This window comes from Salvelinus fontinalis, chromosome 24, assembly GCF_029448725.1.
Source record: "Salvelinus fontinalis isolate EN_2023a chromosome 24, ASM2944872v1, whole genome shotgun sequence".
Taxonomy (NCBI): domain Eukaryota; kingdom Metazoa; phylum Chordata; class Actinopteri; order Salmoniformes; family Salmonidae; genus Salvelinus; species Salvelinus fontinalis.
In genome coordinates this window covers 37,827,878-37,844,171 of record NC_074688.1, presented here as the reverse complement: position 1 = coordinate 37,844,171, position 16,294 = coordinate 37,827,878, and the positions used below count along the sequence as shown (strand labels likewise).

Sequence of the window (16,294 nt, the reverse complement as noted above, 5' to 3'; positions counted from 1 at the left end):
CATTGCTGCTATAACAGCCTCCTCTCTTCTGGGAAGGCTTTCCACTAGATGTTGGAACATTGCTGCTATAACAGCCTCCAGTCTTCTGGGAAGGCTTTCCATTAGATGTTGGAACATCGCTGCTATAACAGCCTCCAGTCTTCTGGGAAGGCTTTCCACTAGATGTTGGAACATTGCTGCTATAACAGCCTCCTCTCTTCTGGGAAGGCTTTCCACTAGATGTTGCAACATTGCTGCGGGGAAACATTCTTCCATTCAGCCACAAGAGCATTAGTGAGGTTGGGCTCTGATGTTTGGCGATTAGGCCTGGCTTGCAGTCGGCGTTCCCAATTCGTCCCAAAGTTTCCTACCATCTCATCCGTCACAGCTGCTGTCTGACTTATCATCGCTCGCTATCCCGATCCAGCATTCCTAAATGCAAGTGATGATGTGTGTGTGTGGAGAGAGAAGAGAGCACTAGAGAGCGGAGTATCAATTCATTCATACATACCAATGAACAGTATGTAAGCGGTGACTGGAAGCAGAGGTCGTGGTATGTTGCCTGTACCCGTTAAAGCTCTGCTCTGTACAGAGCTTTAGTGGCGGGTTTAAATAACTGTCTGGTTATGTGGGTACGTCCTGCTGCGGCTGCCTGCCTGGTTGTCTAGTCTCTCTAAATTCACTCTAGGGTTATGTGGGTACGTCCTGCTGCGTCTGCTTGCCTGCTTGTCTAGTCTCTCTAAATTCACTCTAGGGTTATGTGGGTACGTCCTGCTGTGGCTGCCTGCCTGGTTGTCTAGTCTCTCTAAATTCACTCTAGGGTTATGTGGGTACGTCCTGCTGTGGCTGCCTGCCTGGTTGTCTAGTCTCTCTAAATTCACTCTAGGGTTTCTGTGGGTACGTCCGGCTGCCTGCCTGGTTGTCTAGTCTCTCTAAATTCACTCTAGGGTTATGTGGGCACGTCCGGCTGCCTGCCTGGTTGTCTAGTCTCTCTAAATTCACTCTAGGGTTATGTGGGTACGGCCTGCTGTGGCTGCCTGCCTGGTTGTCTAGTCTCTCTAAATTCACTCTAGGGTTATGTGGGTACGTCCTGCTGTGGCTGCCTGCCTGGTTGTCTAGTCTCTCTAAATTCACTCTAGGGTTATGTGGGTACGTCCGGCTGCCTGCCTGGTTGTCTAGTCTCTCTAAATTCACTCTAGGGTTATGTGGGTACGTCCGGCTGCCTGCCTGGTTGTCTAGTCTCTCTAAATTCACTCTAGGGTTATGTGGGTACGTCCGGCTGCCTGCCTGGTTGTCTAGTCTCTCTAAATTCACTCTAGGGTTATGTGGGTACGTCCGGCTGCCTGCCTGGTTGTCTAGTCTCTCTAAATTCACTCTAGGGTTATGTGCATGCTTCCATCAGTACAAATGATTGTGGAGTCCAGTCCTGTTGAGTTTGAAAAACATCCAAATCATATATTCCACAGTTCAAGTGTGTCTTGGGTTTTGCGTTGGCTCAACAGTAACTATGGGTGATTAGCAGCTTCCAACGTAGGCTTAACATTTCAAAACAAAAAAGGTCATGAAGTCATTGACTGAAATTGTGCTGAAGTGACCATTGGCAATGCTAGAATCTGACCTCCTTTTTAGAATAGGCCTGTCTCAAATGGCACGCTTTCCCCTATGGGCCTTGGTCAAAGTAGTGCACAATGTAGGGGATAGGGTGTAATTTGGGTGGTGCGCTCTCACAGGATGTGATGTATGGCGTTACCAGTTGGGTCAAAGGTTAAGCTCCGGCCTCTGTTCCGTTCTGCCTGATTGATCTAGGGATACATCTCGAATAGCACCCTATTCCCTTATTTATAGTGCACTACTTTTGACCAGGGCACAGGGAATAAAGTCGTGCTCTCTGTGTAGGGAATAAAAAGTCGTGCTCTCTGTGTAGGGAATAAAAAGTCGTGCTCTCTGTGTAGGGAATATAAAGTCGTGCTCTCTGTGTAGGGAATATAAAGTCGTGCTCTCTGTGTAGGGAATATAAAGTCGTGCTCTCTGTGTGGGGAATAAAAAGTCGTGCTCTCTGTGTGGGGAATAAAAAGTCGTGCTCTCTGTGTGGGGAATAAAAAGTCGTGCTCTCTGTGTGGGGAATAAAAAGTCGTGCTCTCTGTGTGGGGAATAAAAAGTCGTGCTCTCTGTGTGGGGAATAAAAAGTCGTGCTCTCTGTGTGGGGAATAAAAAGTCGTGCTCTCTGTGTGGGGAATAAAAAGTCGTGCTCTCTGTGTGGGGAATAAAAAGTCGTGCTCTCTGTGTGGGGACTAAAAAGTCGTGCTCTCTGTGTGGGGACTAAAAAGTCGTGCTCTCTGGGTGGGGACTAAAAAGTCGTGCTCTCTGGGTGGGGACTAAAAAGTCGTGCTCTCTGGGTGGGGACTAAAAAGTCGTGCTCTCTGGGTGGGGACTAAAAAGTCGTGCTCTCTGTGTGGGGAATAAGGGCCATTTGGGATGCAGGTTAGAATCCTGGATGTACCTGATATCCAATCAGGACCGATACAGGTAGGTCATTTTTTTTTAAACACAGTAATTGTCCCGAGGCAGAAACTTGGAGCTGCCACAGGTAAATTGATAGATCAACTATGCCAAACAGAGAAACTGAGTCCAAGTCTTTTCTGAATAGTTCTAATCTCATCAATGGTTCCTTTCTAAACAATGTTTTCACGTTTCCAACAAAAGCTGAATAATATGCAAGAAGGTACAGGCAGTGTGTAGGCGTAGTCGAGGGGTCGCGGCAGCGTGTAGGGCGTAGTCGAGGGGTCGCGGCAGCGTGTAGGGCGTAGTCGAGGGGTCGCGGCAGCGTGTAGGACGTAGTCGAGGGGTCGCGGCAGCGTGTAGGGCGTAGTCGAGGGGTCGCGGCAGCGTGTAGGGCGTAGTCGAGGGGTCGCGGCAGCGTGTAGGGCGTAGTCGAGGGGTCGCGGCAGCGTGTAGGGCGTAGTCGAGGGGTCGCGGCAGCGTGTAGGGCGTAGTCGAGGGGTCGCGGCAGCGTGTAGGGCGTAGTCGAGGGGTCGCGGCAGCGTGTAGGGCGTAGTCGAGGGGTCGCGGCAGCGTGTAGGGCGTAGTCGAGGGGTCGCGGCAGCGCGTAGGGCGTAGTCGAGGGGTCGCGGTAGGGCGTAGTCGAGGGGTCGCGGCAGCGTGTAGGCGTAGTCTCCAGCTTCCGTTCTCTCCCTTCTCCCCACTCCCTCGTCTGTCATGGCAGGGCCTCAGTTTTGGAGCCTCCAACCTTCTTCCACAGACAGACAGACAGACAGACACATACACTTCCTCCCTTGTTATTAAGTGTTGATGTGGTGGTCTGGTTTCAGCATGGGTCCATAGAGAATCCCCCCCTTCACAGATCAATGAAAGAAAAGGGAGAATTCCAACAGGAGGATACACTATCTGTAACAGGAGTAAAGAGCCTCAATTAATTTAACACAAACGCATTGTTCATTTCAGCTCGGTACGCTCAGCCAGGTGAAACGTGAAGCCAATCTGCCTGCTGCTAAAGCTGAAAAACAAGTTAGGTTTTCAGACCAGTGGCTTTAGGAATCCTACCTTGTTTATATTCCTGGAGGTTGAGGAACGGTCGACTGTCTACTTTTCCAAATCGCATCCTATAACTTGTAGTGTGCTACTTTTGATCAGGAGTAGTGCAGGGGGCTACCTGCCTCCTCTAACCACTAGGCTACCTGCCTCCTCTAACCACTAGGCTACCTGCCTCCTCTAACCACTAGGCTACCTGCCTCCTCTAACCACTAGGCTACCTGCCTCCTCTAACCACTAGGCTACCTGCCTCCTCTAACCACTAGGCTACCTGCCCCCTCTAACCACTAGACTACCTGCCTCCTCTAACCACTCGGCTACCTGCCTCCTCTAACCACTAGACTACCTGCCCCCTCTAACCACTAGACTAGACTACCTGCCCCCTCTAACCACTAGGCTACCTGCCTCCTCTAACCACTAGACTACCTGCCTCCTCTAACCACTAGACTAGACTACCTGCCCCCTCTAACCACTAGACTAGACTACCTGCCTCCTCTAACCACTAGGCTACCTGCCTCCTCTAACCACTAGGCTACCTGCCTCCTCTAACCACTAGGCTACCTGGCCTCCTCTAACCACTAGGCTACCTGCCTCCTCTAACCACTAGACTAGACTACCTGCCCCCTCTAACCACTAGGCTACCTGCCTCCTCTAACCACTAGGCTACCTGCCTCCTCTAACCACTAGGCTACCTGCCTCCTCTAACCACTAGGCTACCTGCCTCCTCTAACCACTAGGCTACCTGCCTCCTCTAACCACTAGGCTACCTGCCTCCTCTAACCACTAGACTACCTGCCCCCTCTAACCACTAGACTACCTGCCCCCTCTAACCACTAGGCTACCTGGCCTCCTCTAACCACTAGGCTACCTGGCCTCCTCTAACCACTAGGCTACCTGCCTCCTCTAACCACTAGACTAGACTACCTGCCCCCTCTAACCACTAGGCTACCTGCCTCCTCTAACCACTAGACTAGACTACCTGCCTCCTCTAACCACTAGGCTACCTGCCTCCTCTAACCACTAGGCTACCTGCCTCCTCTAACCACTCGGCTACCTGCCTCCTCTAACCACTAGACTAGACTACATGCCTCCTCTAACCACTAGGCTACCTGCCTCCTCTAACCACTAGGCTACCTGCCTCCTCTAACCACTCGGCTACCTGCCTCCTCTAACCACTAGACTAGACTACATGCCTCCTCTAACCACTAGGCTACCTGCCTCCTCTAACCACTAGACTACCTGCCTCCTCTAACCACTAGACTACCTGCCTCCTCTAACCACTAGACTACCTGCCTCCTCTAACCACTAGGCTACCTGCCTCCTCTAACCACTAGGCTACCTGCCTCCTCTAACCACTCGGCTACCTGCCTCCTCTAACCACTAGACTAGACTACATGCCTCCTCTAACCACTAGGCTACCTGCCTCCTCTAACCACTAGGCTACCTGCCTCCTCTAACCACTCGGCTACCTGCCTCCTCTAACCACTAGACTAGACTACATGCCTCCTCTAACCACTAGGCTACCTGCCTCCTCTAACCACTAGACTACCTGCCTCCTCTAACCACTAGACTACCTGCCTCCTCTAACCACTCGGCTACCTGCCTCCTCTAACCACTAGGCTACCTGCCTCCTCTAACCACTAGGCTACCTGCCTCCTCTAACCACTCGGCTACCTGCCTCCTCTAACCACTCGGCTACCTGCCTCCTCTAACCACTCGGCTACCTGCCTCCTCTAACCACTCGGCTACCTGCCTCCTCTAACCACTCGGCTACCTGCCTCCTCTAACCACTCGGCTACCTGCCTCCTCTAACCACTCGGCTACCTGCCTCCTCTAACCACTAGGCTACCTGCCTCCTCTAACCACTAGGCTACCTGCCTCCTCTAACCACTAGGCTACCTGCCTCCTCTAACCACTAGGCTACCTGCCTCCTCTAACCACTAGGCTACCTGCCTCCTCTAACCACTAGGCTACCTGCCTCCTCTAACCACTAGGCTACCTGCCTCCTCTAACCACTAGGCTACCTGCCTCCTCTAACCACTAGGCTACCTGCCTCCTCTAACCACTAGGCTACCTGCCTCCTCTAACCACTAGGCTACCTGCCTCCTCTAACCACTAGGCTACCTGCCTCCTCTAACCACTAGGCTACCTGCCTCCTCTAACCACTAGGCTACCTGCCTCCTCTAACCACTAGGCTACCTGCCTCCTCTAACCCACTAGGCTACCTGCCTCCTCTAACCACTAGGCTACCTGCCTCCTCTAACCACTAGGCTACCTGCCTCCTCTAACCACTAGGCTACCTGCCTCCTCTAACCACTAGGCTACCTGCCTCCTCTAACCCACTAGGCTACCTGCCTCCTCTAACCACTAGGCTACCTGCCTCCTCTAACCACTAGGCCACCTGGCCTCCTCTAACCACTAGGCCACCTGGCCTCCTCTAACCACTAGACTACCTGCATCTAACCACTAGACTACATGCCTCCTCTAACCGCTAGGCTACCTGCCTCCTCTAACCGCTAGGCTACCTGCCTCCTCTAACCGCTAGGCTACCTGCCCCCTCTAACCGCTAGGCTACCTGCCCCCTCTAACCGCTAGGCTACCTGCCCCCTCTAACCGCTAGGCTACCTGCCCCCTCTAACCGCTAGGCTACCTGCCGCCCCTAGTAACCGCTAGGCTACCTGCCGCCCCTAGTAACCGCTAGGCTACCTGCCGCCCCTAGTAACCGCTAGGCTACCTGCCGCCCCTAGTAACCGCTAGGCTACCTGCCGCCCCTAGTAATCGCTAGGCTACCTGCCGCCCCTAGTAACCGCTAGGCTACCTGCCGCCCCTAGTAACCGCTAGGCTACCTGCCGCCCCTAATAACCGCTAGGCTACCTGCCGCCCCTAGTAACCGCTAGGCTACCTGGGTCTCACAGTACGTCCCTTTTCAGATGGTTTAACTATTACACCTGTACTGTCATTAATGTTCCTTCATTCCACCTTGTGGTTTGGGTCTCACAGTACGTCCCCTTCAGATGGTTTAACTATTACACCTGTACTGTCATTAATGTTCCTTCATTCCACCTTGTGGTTTGGGTCTCACAGTATGTCCCTTTCAGATGGTTTAACTATTACACCTGTACTACCATTACTGTTCCTCCATTCCACCTTGCAAAAGTTTGGATTTCCTTCTCATTTAACTTCTCAACGTGTTGCCACACAGAACTTCCCTGTTGTCGCTTGCCTTCCTCTGACATGTTTCCAACTGTTAATTAATAAAATATATTTTTTTCTCAACTCCTTGCACGTCGACTCCATGTGGCGACTCCCATTTCTGAGTTTTAAGACTCGATTCGACTAGGAATCGACTCCTGAAAATCAGTATTTTTTTTAGGAACGCAGCAGACTGATTTGTAGTTGCTGTACTTCCCAGAAACCCTTGTATCTTTTCGTAGTGAGCTAGCGAGGGGAGGGGCTGACAGAATCCTGCACTGGGCTTATCTTTCGCCAGTCAAAAGCTGTATCTCGCAGTTTCTTAGCTTGCAATGTCTCTCAACTTCAGTAAAGCAAGGCCTATCCTCAATGATTAGGCTAGGATATTCTACTCTCGACAGGCCCAAGACTGAACACACACTCGCATCGTTAGCGAAGAGTAAGAGCAGGGTTGTAATCATTAGTCCAAACAGTTTCCAACTAAAACGACAGTTTCTATTGGACAAATTCAGGCAGGTCCCTCCCTGTTTCTTTCCAAAACGTTTTGCAACAGAATCGGCGTAATGGATCCGCCCCAGGACGAAAGAACCGTGGGGGTCAGGCAGAAGGAACCGAGGTTGGCGTATGTCTTGGTAATCTGAATTAGAGGTCTTCAGGGATCCACCTGTACCCGACTACCTGAGAACGGTTATGTGTACATTTAACTGACTTGTACGGAAGGGCCCGTACAGATCCGAGCAGGAGACATTTTATAATTTATGCTGCTGCGCTTGCTTTTCACGAGAGGGGAGCATGGCGTGTGTTATTATTGATGTTGGCCAATCATAAGACATCAGAGACAATAGGCTACAGTCATAGAGCCTCCGTGTGTGGCAAAGGTTAGGAGATATCTAATCAGTGGAAGATTGACTGAACTTTTTGGACCCGTGAAAACCCCCTAAGCTGAATTTCGCAAGCACGCCTCGCAAATTCACCAAAGTAGCCTAAAATATGCCTCTTCCTCACTGGTTTTATTTAAATGACAACTTTCCCCAGGCCTTCACAGCCTATTGTCTAGTTTGGCTGTAACACAGAAAATGATATGCTTTGTGATATCTACTGCACTGGTGGGGGGGGGGGGGACAAAAGACCGTAACATTAAGGATCCCATCCCTAATGGGCATGCTGGTAATCATTAAGGACTGGATTGTTTTTCAAGATACATTTTTTGTTGTTATTGTAATGGAGCTAAGTACACACGAAATCCTAGAGGGAAAGCTGCTTTCTCATTCTGCTTTCCACCAGACACTGGGAGAGGAATTCACCTTTTCAGCAAGACAATAGCCTTAAACACAAGGCCAAACATCTACAGCGTCTAGTCTGTCCGACGAGACGGTGCTTTCCTCTGCTTTTGTATTTCCCGTCATCTTATCAGTTGTTGCTAGCTGTCGGGATGCCACGCGCACACACACTATCTAATGTATGCTGCAGAGCACATGTGTCTAATGGGGAGCCTGTAATAATTGCTTTGCTGATGTGCGAAGACCCGCCTGAACCCCTGTAATAATTGCTTTGAGAGAAAGGGCAGGATGACAGCATCGTGTGTGTGTGTGTGTGTGATCGCTCTTTTCATTTATGTTACATCTGCATCACAGATAAAGTGCGTGTCTGTTACTGTGTATCCATTACTGTTTTATAAGGTGTGACTGGTGTTTACTGTGCGTCAACATGCGTGGGTGTTTGAGAGTAGCGTCAGTCGTCAGAGCAGATTAATGATGCCTTGCTGAGCTTTGCCAAGAAAGACCCATCAAAGCCGTCAGTCAAATGTCACAGAAGATAAGAGACAAGCAAAGGGGAGTGTGCAGGGCCGGCTCTAGGCATAAACGACATAAGCGGTTGCTTTGGGCCCCCTGCTGCTAGGGGGCCCCAGACAGAAACGTATGTATATATATATATATATACACTGCTCAACAAAAATAAAGGGAACACTAAAATAACACATCCTAGATCTGAATGAATGAACTATTCTTATTAAATACTTTTTTCTTTACATAGTTGAATGTGCTGACAACAAAATCACACACAAATTATCAATGGAAATCAAATGTATCAACGCATGGAGGTCTGGATTTGGAGTCACACTCAAAATTAAAGTGGAAAACCACACTACAGGCTGATCCAACTTTGATGTAATGTCCTTAAAACAAGTCAAAATGAGGCTCTGTAGTGTGTGTGGCCTCCACGTCCCTGTATGACCTCCCTACAACGCCTGGGCATGCTCCTGATGAGGTGGCGGATGGTCTCCTGAGGCATCTCCTCCCAGACCTGGACTAAAGCATCCGCCAACTCCTGGACAGTCTGTGGTGCAACGTAGCGTTGGTGGATGGAGCGAGACATGATGTCCCAGATGTGCTCAATTGGATTCAGGTCTGGGGAACGGGCGGGCCAGTCCATAGCATCAATACCTTCCTCTTGCAGGAACTACTGACACACTCCAGCCACATGAGGTCTAGCATTGTCTTGCATTAGGAGGAACCCAGGGCCAACCGCACCAGCATATGGTCTCACAAGGGGTCTGAGGATCTCATCTCGGTACCTAATGGCAGTCATGCTACCTCTGGCAAGCCCATGGAGGGCTGTGCGGCCCCCCAAAGAAATGCCACCCCACACCATGACTGACCCACCGCCAAACCGGTCATGCTGGAGGATGTTGCAGGCAGCAGAACGTTCTCCACAGCGTCTCCAGACTCTGTCACGTCTGTCACATGTGCTCAGTGTGAACCTGCTTTCATCTGTGAAGAGCACAGGGCGCCAGTGGCGAATTTGCCAATCTTGGTGTTCTCTGGCAAATGCCAAACGTCCTGCACGGTGTTGGGCTGTAAGCACAACCCCCACCTGTGGACGTCGGGCCCACATACCACCCTCATGGAGTCTGTTTCTGACCGTTTGAGCAGACACATGCACATTTGTGGCCTGCTGGAGGTCATTTTGCAGGGCTCTGGCAGTGCACCTCCTTGAACAAAGGCGGAGGTAGCGGTCCTGCTGCTGGGTTGTTGCCCTCCTACGGCCTCCTCCACGTCTCCTGATGTACTGGCCTGTCTCCTGGTAGCGCCTCCATGCTCTGGACACTACACTGACAGACACAGCAAACCTTCTTGCCACAGCTCGCATTGATGTGCCATCCTGGATGAGCTGCACTACCTGAGCCACTTGTGTGGGTTGTAGACTCCGTTTCATGCTACCACTAGAGTGAAAGCACCGCCAGATTTATTGTCAATCAGTGTTGCTTCCTAAGTGGACAGTTTGATTTCACAGAAGTGTGATTGACTTGGAGTTACATTGTGTTATTTAAGTGTTCCCTTTATTTTTTTGAGCAATGTATATACACTACTACCACCAGTCAAAAGTTTGGACACGCCACCTTATTTAGTGAAGATATCAACACTATGAAATAACACATATGGAATCATATTGTAACCAAAAGTGTGAAACAAATCAAAATATATTTGAGATTCTTCAAATAGCCACCCTTTGCCTTGATGACAGCTTTGCACACTCTTGGCATTCTCTCAACCAGCTTCATGAGGAATGCTTTTCCAACAGTCTTGAAGGAGTTCCCACATATGCTGAGCACTTGTTGGCTGCTTTTTCTTCACTCTGCGGTCCATATCACCGGATTCCTACCGCAAGCTCTTATTGACCTCTTCAACTGGATCTCCGCAGCTAGCTGCTATCTGATTGGCTTCTCCTGGCTAACGCCCCTGTCCCGAAGCAAGCACCAATTACCCTGGAGCTAGCCTATGCTAAGCCCATCTCCCGGCTGGCTGTGCCACCAGAGACTCTGGGTTCGAGCCCAGGCTCTGTCGCAGCCGGCCGCGACCGGGAGGTCCATTTGGCCTAGCGTCGTCCGGGTTAGGGAGGGTTTGGCCGGCAGGGATATCCTTATCTCATCGCGCACTAGCGACTCCTGTGGCGGGCCGGGGTCAGTGCACGCTGACCAGGTCGCCAGGTGTACGGTGTTTCCTCCGACTCATTGGTGCGGCTGGCTTCCGGGTTGGATTTTATTTTATTCTATTCTAATCTGACTATCCACAATCTCATTATGCATGTAACAAGACTCATTCTATTACCGATCTTTTTTTTTTTATAAGAGTGACACATTTTAATCACAATAATTCATAAACCAAATTGTTATCCAAATAAAACACTATTTGGTAAGTCTACTTAAACTTGTTACTTCTGTGAACATTCATAATCCTCCGTCACGAGGGAGAATAATTAGAATATATCTTAAAGAGAAGTGTGTTTTTGGTATCGGAATGACATGACAAGGCAATATTTCTTAAACTTTACAGAAGGCAAATTTCCTGCGAAATGGATTATAAATGTTGATATTAGATGGCAGGGGCCTTCAACATTGGTGTGTTCAAGTAATGGATTATAAATGTTGATATTACCGGTAGATGGCAGGGGCCTTCAACATTGGTGTGTTCAAGTAATGGATTATAAATGTTGATATTAGATGGCAGGGGCCTTCAACATTGGTGTGTTCAAGTAATGGATTATATATGTTGATATTAGATGGCAGGGGCCTTCAACATTGGTGTGTTCAAGTTTTTCTATTAGTGATTTTCTGGTAGATGATGTTCAAGACTGTCACGTTCCTGACCTGTTTTCTCTTGTTTTTGTATGTGTTTAGTTGGTCAGGGCGTGAGTTGGGCTGGGCATTCTATGTTATGTGTTTCTATGTTTAGGTTCATTGTCATTTAGCCTGATATGGTTCTCAATCAGGGACAGGTGTTTTACGTTTCCTCTGATTGAGAACCATATTAAGGTAGGTTGTTCACACTGTTTGTTTGTGGGTGGTTGTCTTCCATGTTTGTGTCTGTGCACCACACAGGACTGTTTCGGTTTGTTCGTTCGTTTGTGTAGTCTGTACCTGTTCATGCGTTCTTTGTGTTTATGTAAGTTCTCTAGTTCAGGTCTGTCTACATCGTTTATTTGTTTTATAGTTTGTTGAAGTATTTTCGTGTGTCGTCTTTACTTTAATAAATATTATTATGTCATATCACAACGCTGCGCTTTGGTCCAATCCCTATCCCTTCTTCCGAAGAGGAGGAGGACAACCGTTACAAAGACCCATTTTCTGTCTGTGTCCAAGTTTCCATCCACAGTTTTTATGCGATTTAAAGTCATACCGTGTACATGTTTATTTTTCCCCAGAAACAACTGTGATGGAAACAAGCAGTTTCTGGTACATTTTTTTTATAAATGCCGACAGATCATTTTGTTCGTTCGACATGGTGGGATCTTTTTGTGTCGGGAAAATGTCATTATGAACGGTTATTGTGCAAATATTGATCTAACAACCATCTGGGAGTAAACATGGCCTTACGGGTTGATATGTTGTGTGGTCCTCCTACTATGACTTGGGAACCCATGCAGTTTATTAGGCTACAGATGAAATAAGTTACGATCTTCACAGGGAGGTGAAAGGGCACGGTGATGATCTTGATGCTCCTTTCCAATAAACATCGAAAGTCGTATTCTGGTGACATGAGGATCGATGTTTGACAAATACAAATATTTTCGCTCTTATTCATCATCCTGTAGACTAGCCTACCCGTACTGTATCCGGGAGCTGTTGGTTAGAGCTCAGGGGCCAAGACCAGATTTGGCACATTTTTCTGTTTTTTTACGCTACAGTTTTTTTTGTGACTACTATCGGTAAAGTTGAAAATGCAATGGAAACACATTGAAATTCATATTTATTTGTTTTACGATACCTGAAAAACAAAATTTGTTGTGCGTTGTCGTCACGCACTAGTTATTATCAGCAACACGTCAGCTTGGTGGTAACACCACTGGTAGGACAATGCACATATTTTCTTTATGCAGACTTTGGAATATTCACATTTTAAAAATCTGTCGCCAATTGGATGGGAACCTAGCTTCTGTGACCAGAAATCAAAGCCTTTGTATATTAAAAATGTTTTGGATGGGAGGGGGGGGAGAAACGTATTTATGCCTTATTTCCCCAAAATATATACTCTTAGCTTTCATTTGACACCACATTTTATATGCTCCTATAATCTTCACATGTTGGGACTCACGGGTCCTGTTTCTGTGGCAATGACCCAGAGTAACGTGATGTCACACCACCTACTCTGTAAATCAGAGCCGTGTAACTGCTCAGGGACACATTAGAGGCCGGAGGTTGGACGTTTCGTTCCTGGTCGGGAATGTTTCTCTCAGCCCAAGAAGCAAACTGAACACTGGGAAACGAGTAAAAAGACCAGTTGAATAATAGAACAGGATGGTTGTAAAATAGAGATTTCCCTCTGAGGGATAAATATAATCATTGCGTCTTTTTGTTGCTAAATGTGTCACTGGGGAAGTCCTAAATGCTTAAGACTTAGCCCGACTGCTGAATAGTGGAGCTGTTCGCTCTCTCTCTCGGTCTATCCCTTTCTCTCAGTGTCGGTCTCTCTCTCCCTCTCTCTGTACCTCTAGTCTGTGGCCTGGATTCATTCCTATGGGCTTGTGTCAGCGGAGGGCCATGACTGTGTCAATGGTTTTTCTGACAACTTTATGATGTCGGCCTTAGTCTTTCTCTTACAACACAGTTGTACAGTGGTTTTGGCGTGAGATCCATAACCTTGTCAGACAGAGAGAATGTGTTCATCTCTGCTTTCTGAGGTGAAAGTAGAGCGTCTCTTCTGTAGCCTACATTTCTCCTGAGGGGATCTGTAATTATGTTGAGGGTAATTCTTACATTGGATATAAGGAATTCCTTGGTAATTTCGTGTGTGTATTTAACTAAAATAACAATACACAATAACTTGTACAGCTCAGTTCATAGTTTTACTGTGCTCTCTTTGTCAAGATGGGTCAGTACAGTATAATGCTGAAAATAAGATGCGTTTTGCTTTTCTGAACAGAGCCTTTTTTTAGGACCATATATGACGTGAGCCATTTGAACCTTTTGTTGGTTCAAGCCTCAGCTTGATTTCTACCAGCAGTGTACAAATGATCTACAATGTCAAGATCTCTATCAGGATCTGCCTGAAGTTGCCATGTTCTACTGTTCCACTGTTCTACTGTTCTACTGTTCCACTGTTCTACTGTTCTACTGTTCCACTGTTCCACTGTTCCACTGTTCCACTGTTCCACTGTTCTACTGTTCTACTGTTCTACTGTTCTACTGTTCTACTGTTCTACTGTTCCACTGTTCCACTGTTCCACTGTTCCACTGTTCCACTGTTCTACTGTTCCACTGTTCCACTGTTCCACTGTTCCACTGTTCCACTGTTCCACTGTTCTACTGTTCCACTGTTCCACTGTTCCACTGTTCCACTGTTCCACTGTTCCACTGTTCCACTGTTCCACTGTTCTACTGTTCCAACCAAGACTATTTTATTATATTATGTAATAATGTGTTTTTTATTCTGTCCTTCCCCAGGCCTGATGGAGCTGGGCACGCCACGAGCGCTGACCACCGGGGAACACACAACACGCTCTGCCCCCCATCGCCGACCTTGAAAGGAGGGACACTCAGCTACTCCTAACCTTCCCTTCTCCCCTCTTCCACTACCTCCTCTGGTACACCTCTGTCCTCCCCCTCCCTCCCTCCCTCCTCCCCCCCCCTCCCTGGTCCTGAGATGGTGATGGTGATGATGATGAAGCTGAAGCAGAACCTGCTGGTGGCCTGTCTGGTCATCAGCTCAGTCACAGTCTTCTACTTGGGTCGTCACGCCATGGAGTGTCACCACCGTATCGAGGAGCGCAGCAGCCAGCCTGGGGACCAAGGGCTTCTGGGAGGCCTTCAGGGGCCAAGAGGGTTGCTCCTGGGGGGCTCTTTGAGCTCCTCCTCCATCCTGCGGGGCTCTGGTCCCGGGGGCCGTAACCTCTCCGTTCCATTTGTCTACAACAAGGACATGCCCCTAGTGTTCATTGGAGGGGTTCCCAGGAGTGGGACAACGTTGATGAGAGCCATGCTTGATGCTCACCCTGAGGTTCGGTGTGGCGAGGAGACCAGGGTTATTCCACGTATCCTGGCCATGAAACAGATGTGGTCGCGGTCGGGGAGGGAGAAGATGCGTCTGGACGAGGCCGGGGTGACGGACGAGGTCCTGGACGCCGCCATGCAGGCCTTCCTCCTGGAGATCATCGTAAAGCACGGCGAGCCCGCCAACTTCCTCTGTAACAAGGACCCCTTTGCTCTGAAGTCCCTCTCCTACCTGGCTAAGATCTTCCCGCACGCCAAATTCTTGCTAATGATCCGGGACGGACGCGCCTCGGTCCATTCCATGATCTCGCGTAAGGTGACGATCGCTGGCTTTGACCTGGGCAGCTACAGAGACTGCCTGACCAAGTGGAACAGGGCCATAGAGACCATGTACACTCAGTGCCTGGAGGCCTCAGACAAGTGCCTGCCGGTGCATTACGAACAGCTAGTGCTCCATCCAGAGAAGTGGATGAGGACACTGCTCAAATTCCTGGACATTCCTTGGAACGAGGCGGTACTTCACCATGAGGAACTCATAGGGAAAGCAGGAGGTGTCTCCCTCTCCAAGTAAGTAGTGGTGTGTGTGTTTGTGTGTGTGTGTACGTACCCTGAGCCTGCGTGTTACTGAACTTCAGGCATGCCGGTCTCCCTCCCCGTGTGTTTTTATCAGTGTATAAAGTGAGTAAACTGTAAACCCAAATAGCTTGGAAATCAGGGGTCAGTGACCTTGTCGTCTATGAAGTGTGACACAAGGCTTTATACCAGTAGATGACAAAACGTGACTTGATTTAGTGGCGAGACAAGGTGTGGGCAGCCATGGATTTTACAAACCCAGGACAAGGAGCTCCAAATGAGGACGAAGCCAGGCGGAACTTCCATGCATCACCTCACTGAGCTATCAGGGCCACAGTGGCTCTCCCACTCCTCATTCTGAGTGAAACTCAGCCGCCATTTTGGATCTGGTTCTGAACCGAAATGGTTCTGGTTCTAGAACACAGGCCTCTGTTCTTAGGCTTCTGGTTCTGGAAGCGGTCTGCTCTGTTCTGCGCTGCTGCCACAACAAGACACTGCTAAGTAATACAATCCAGTCGTCTCCGATGGCAGTAATAAACAAACGGCGATCCTCGGGGATGCTTCCTGTTTACGAGACACTGTCTCCTCCTTCACTATGTTGCTTACGTGATGACTCAATGCTGTGGTTGAATCATAGGCTCCATCCCAATTGGCACCCTATTCCCTATACAGTGCACTACTTTTGATCAGAGCTCCAAAGGGAATAGGGAGCCATGTGTGATAGACCCCATAGCACAATGTTATGGTAAGCAAGCACTATTCATCACCAGGCTGACGAGGTGTGAGGGGTGAACGGGTCAGGCTCTACCTACTACATTCCCTTCTGGTGCAGTGAGACAAGTTAGCACTGGTCCATGTAACTCTCTCTTGCTCTCTCCCTCTCTCTTTCACTTCACTATTGTTCTTCCCAGAGGGGAGAAAGAGAGCGAGGGAGGAAATGGTGATGGCCCAGAGAGAAGGAAGGATAGTAAAATCTAGTTGTTGAGTAGGTAGATCAGTAGTAAACTTTTATTT

At 48.9% G+C, this 16,294-nt stretch overlaps 1 protein-coding gene across 3 annotated transcripts in view; it reads left to right on the top strand.

The window, feature by feature from the left end:
• Nucleotides 1-16,294, top strand: part of LOC129822396 (protein-tyrosine sulfotransferase 1) — a 97,350-nt gene that overhangs the window by 12,913 nt on the left and 68,143 nt on the right. For all 3 annotated transcript variants that reach the window (XM_055880649.1, XM_055880651.1, XM_055880650.1), the window contains exon 2: nt 14,162-15,274. In XM_055880649.1, coding sequence (XP_055736624.1) covers nt 14,361-15,274 — 914 coding nt within the window. In that variant the 5' untranslated portion in view covers nt 14,162-14,360. The remainder of the gene's footprint in view (nt 1-14,161; nt 15,275-16,294) is intronic.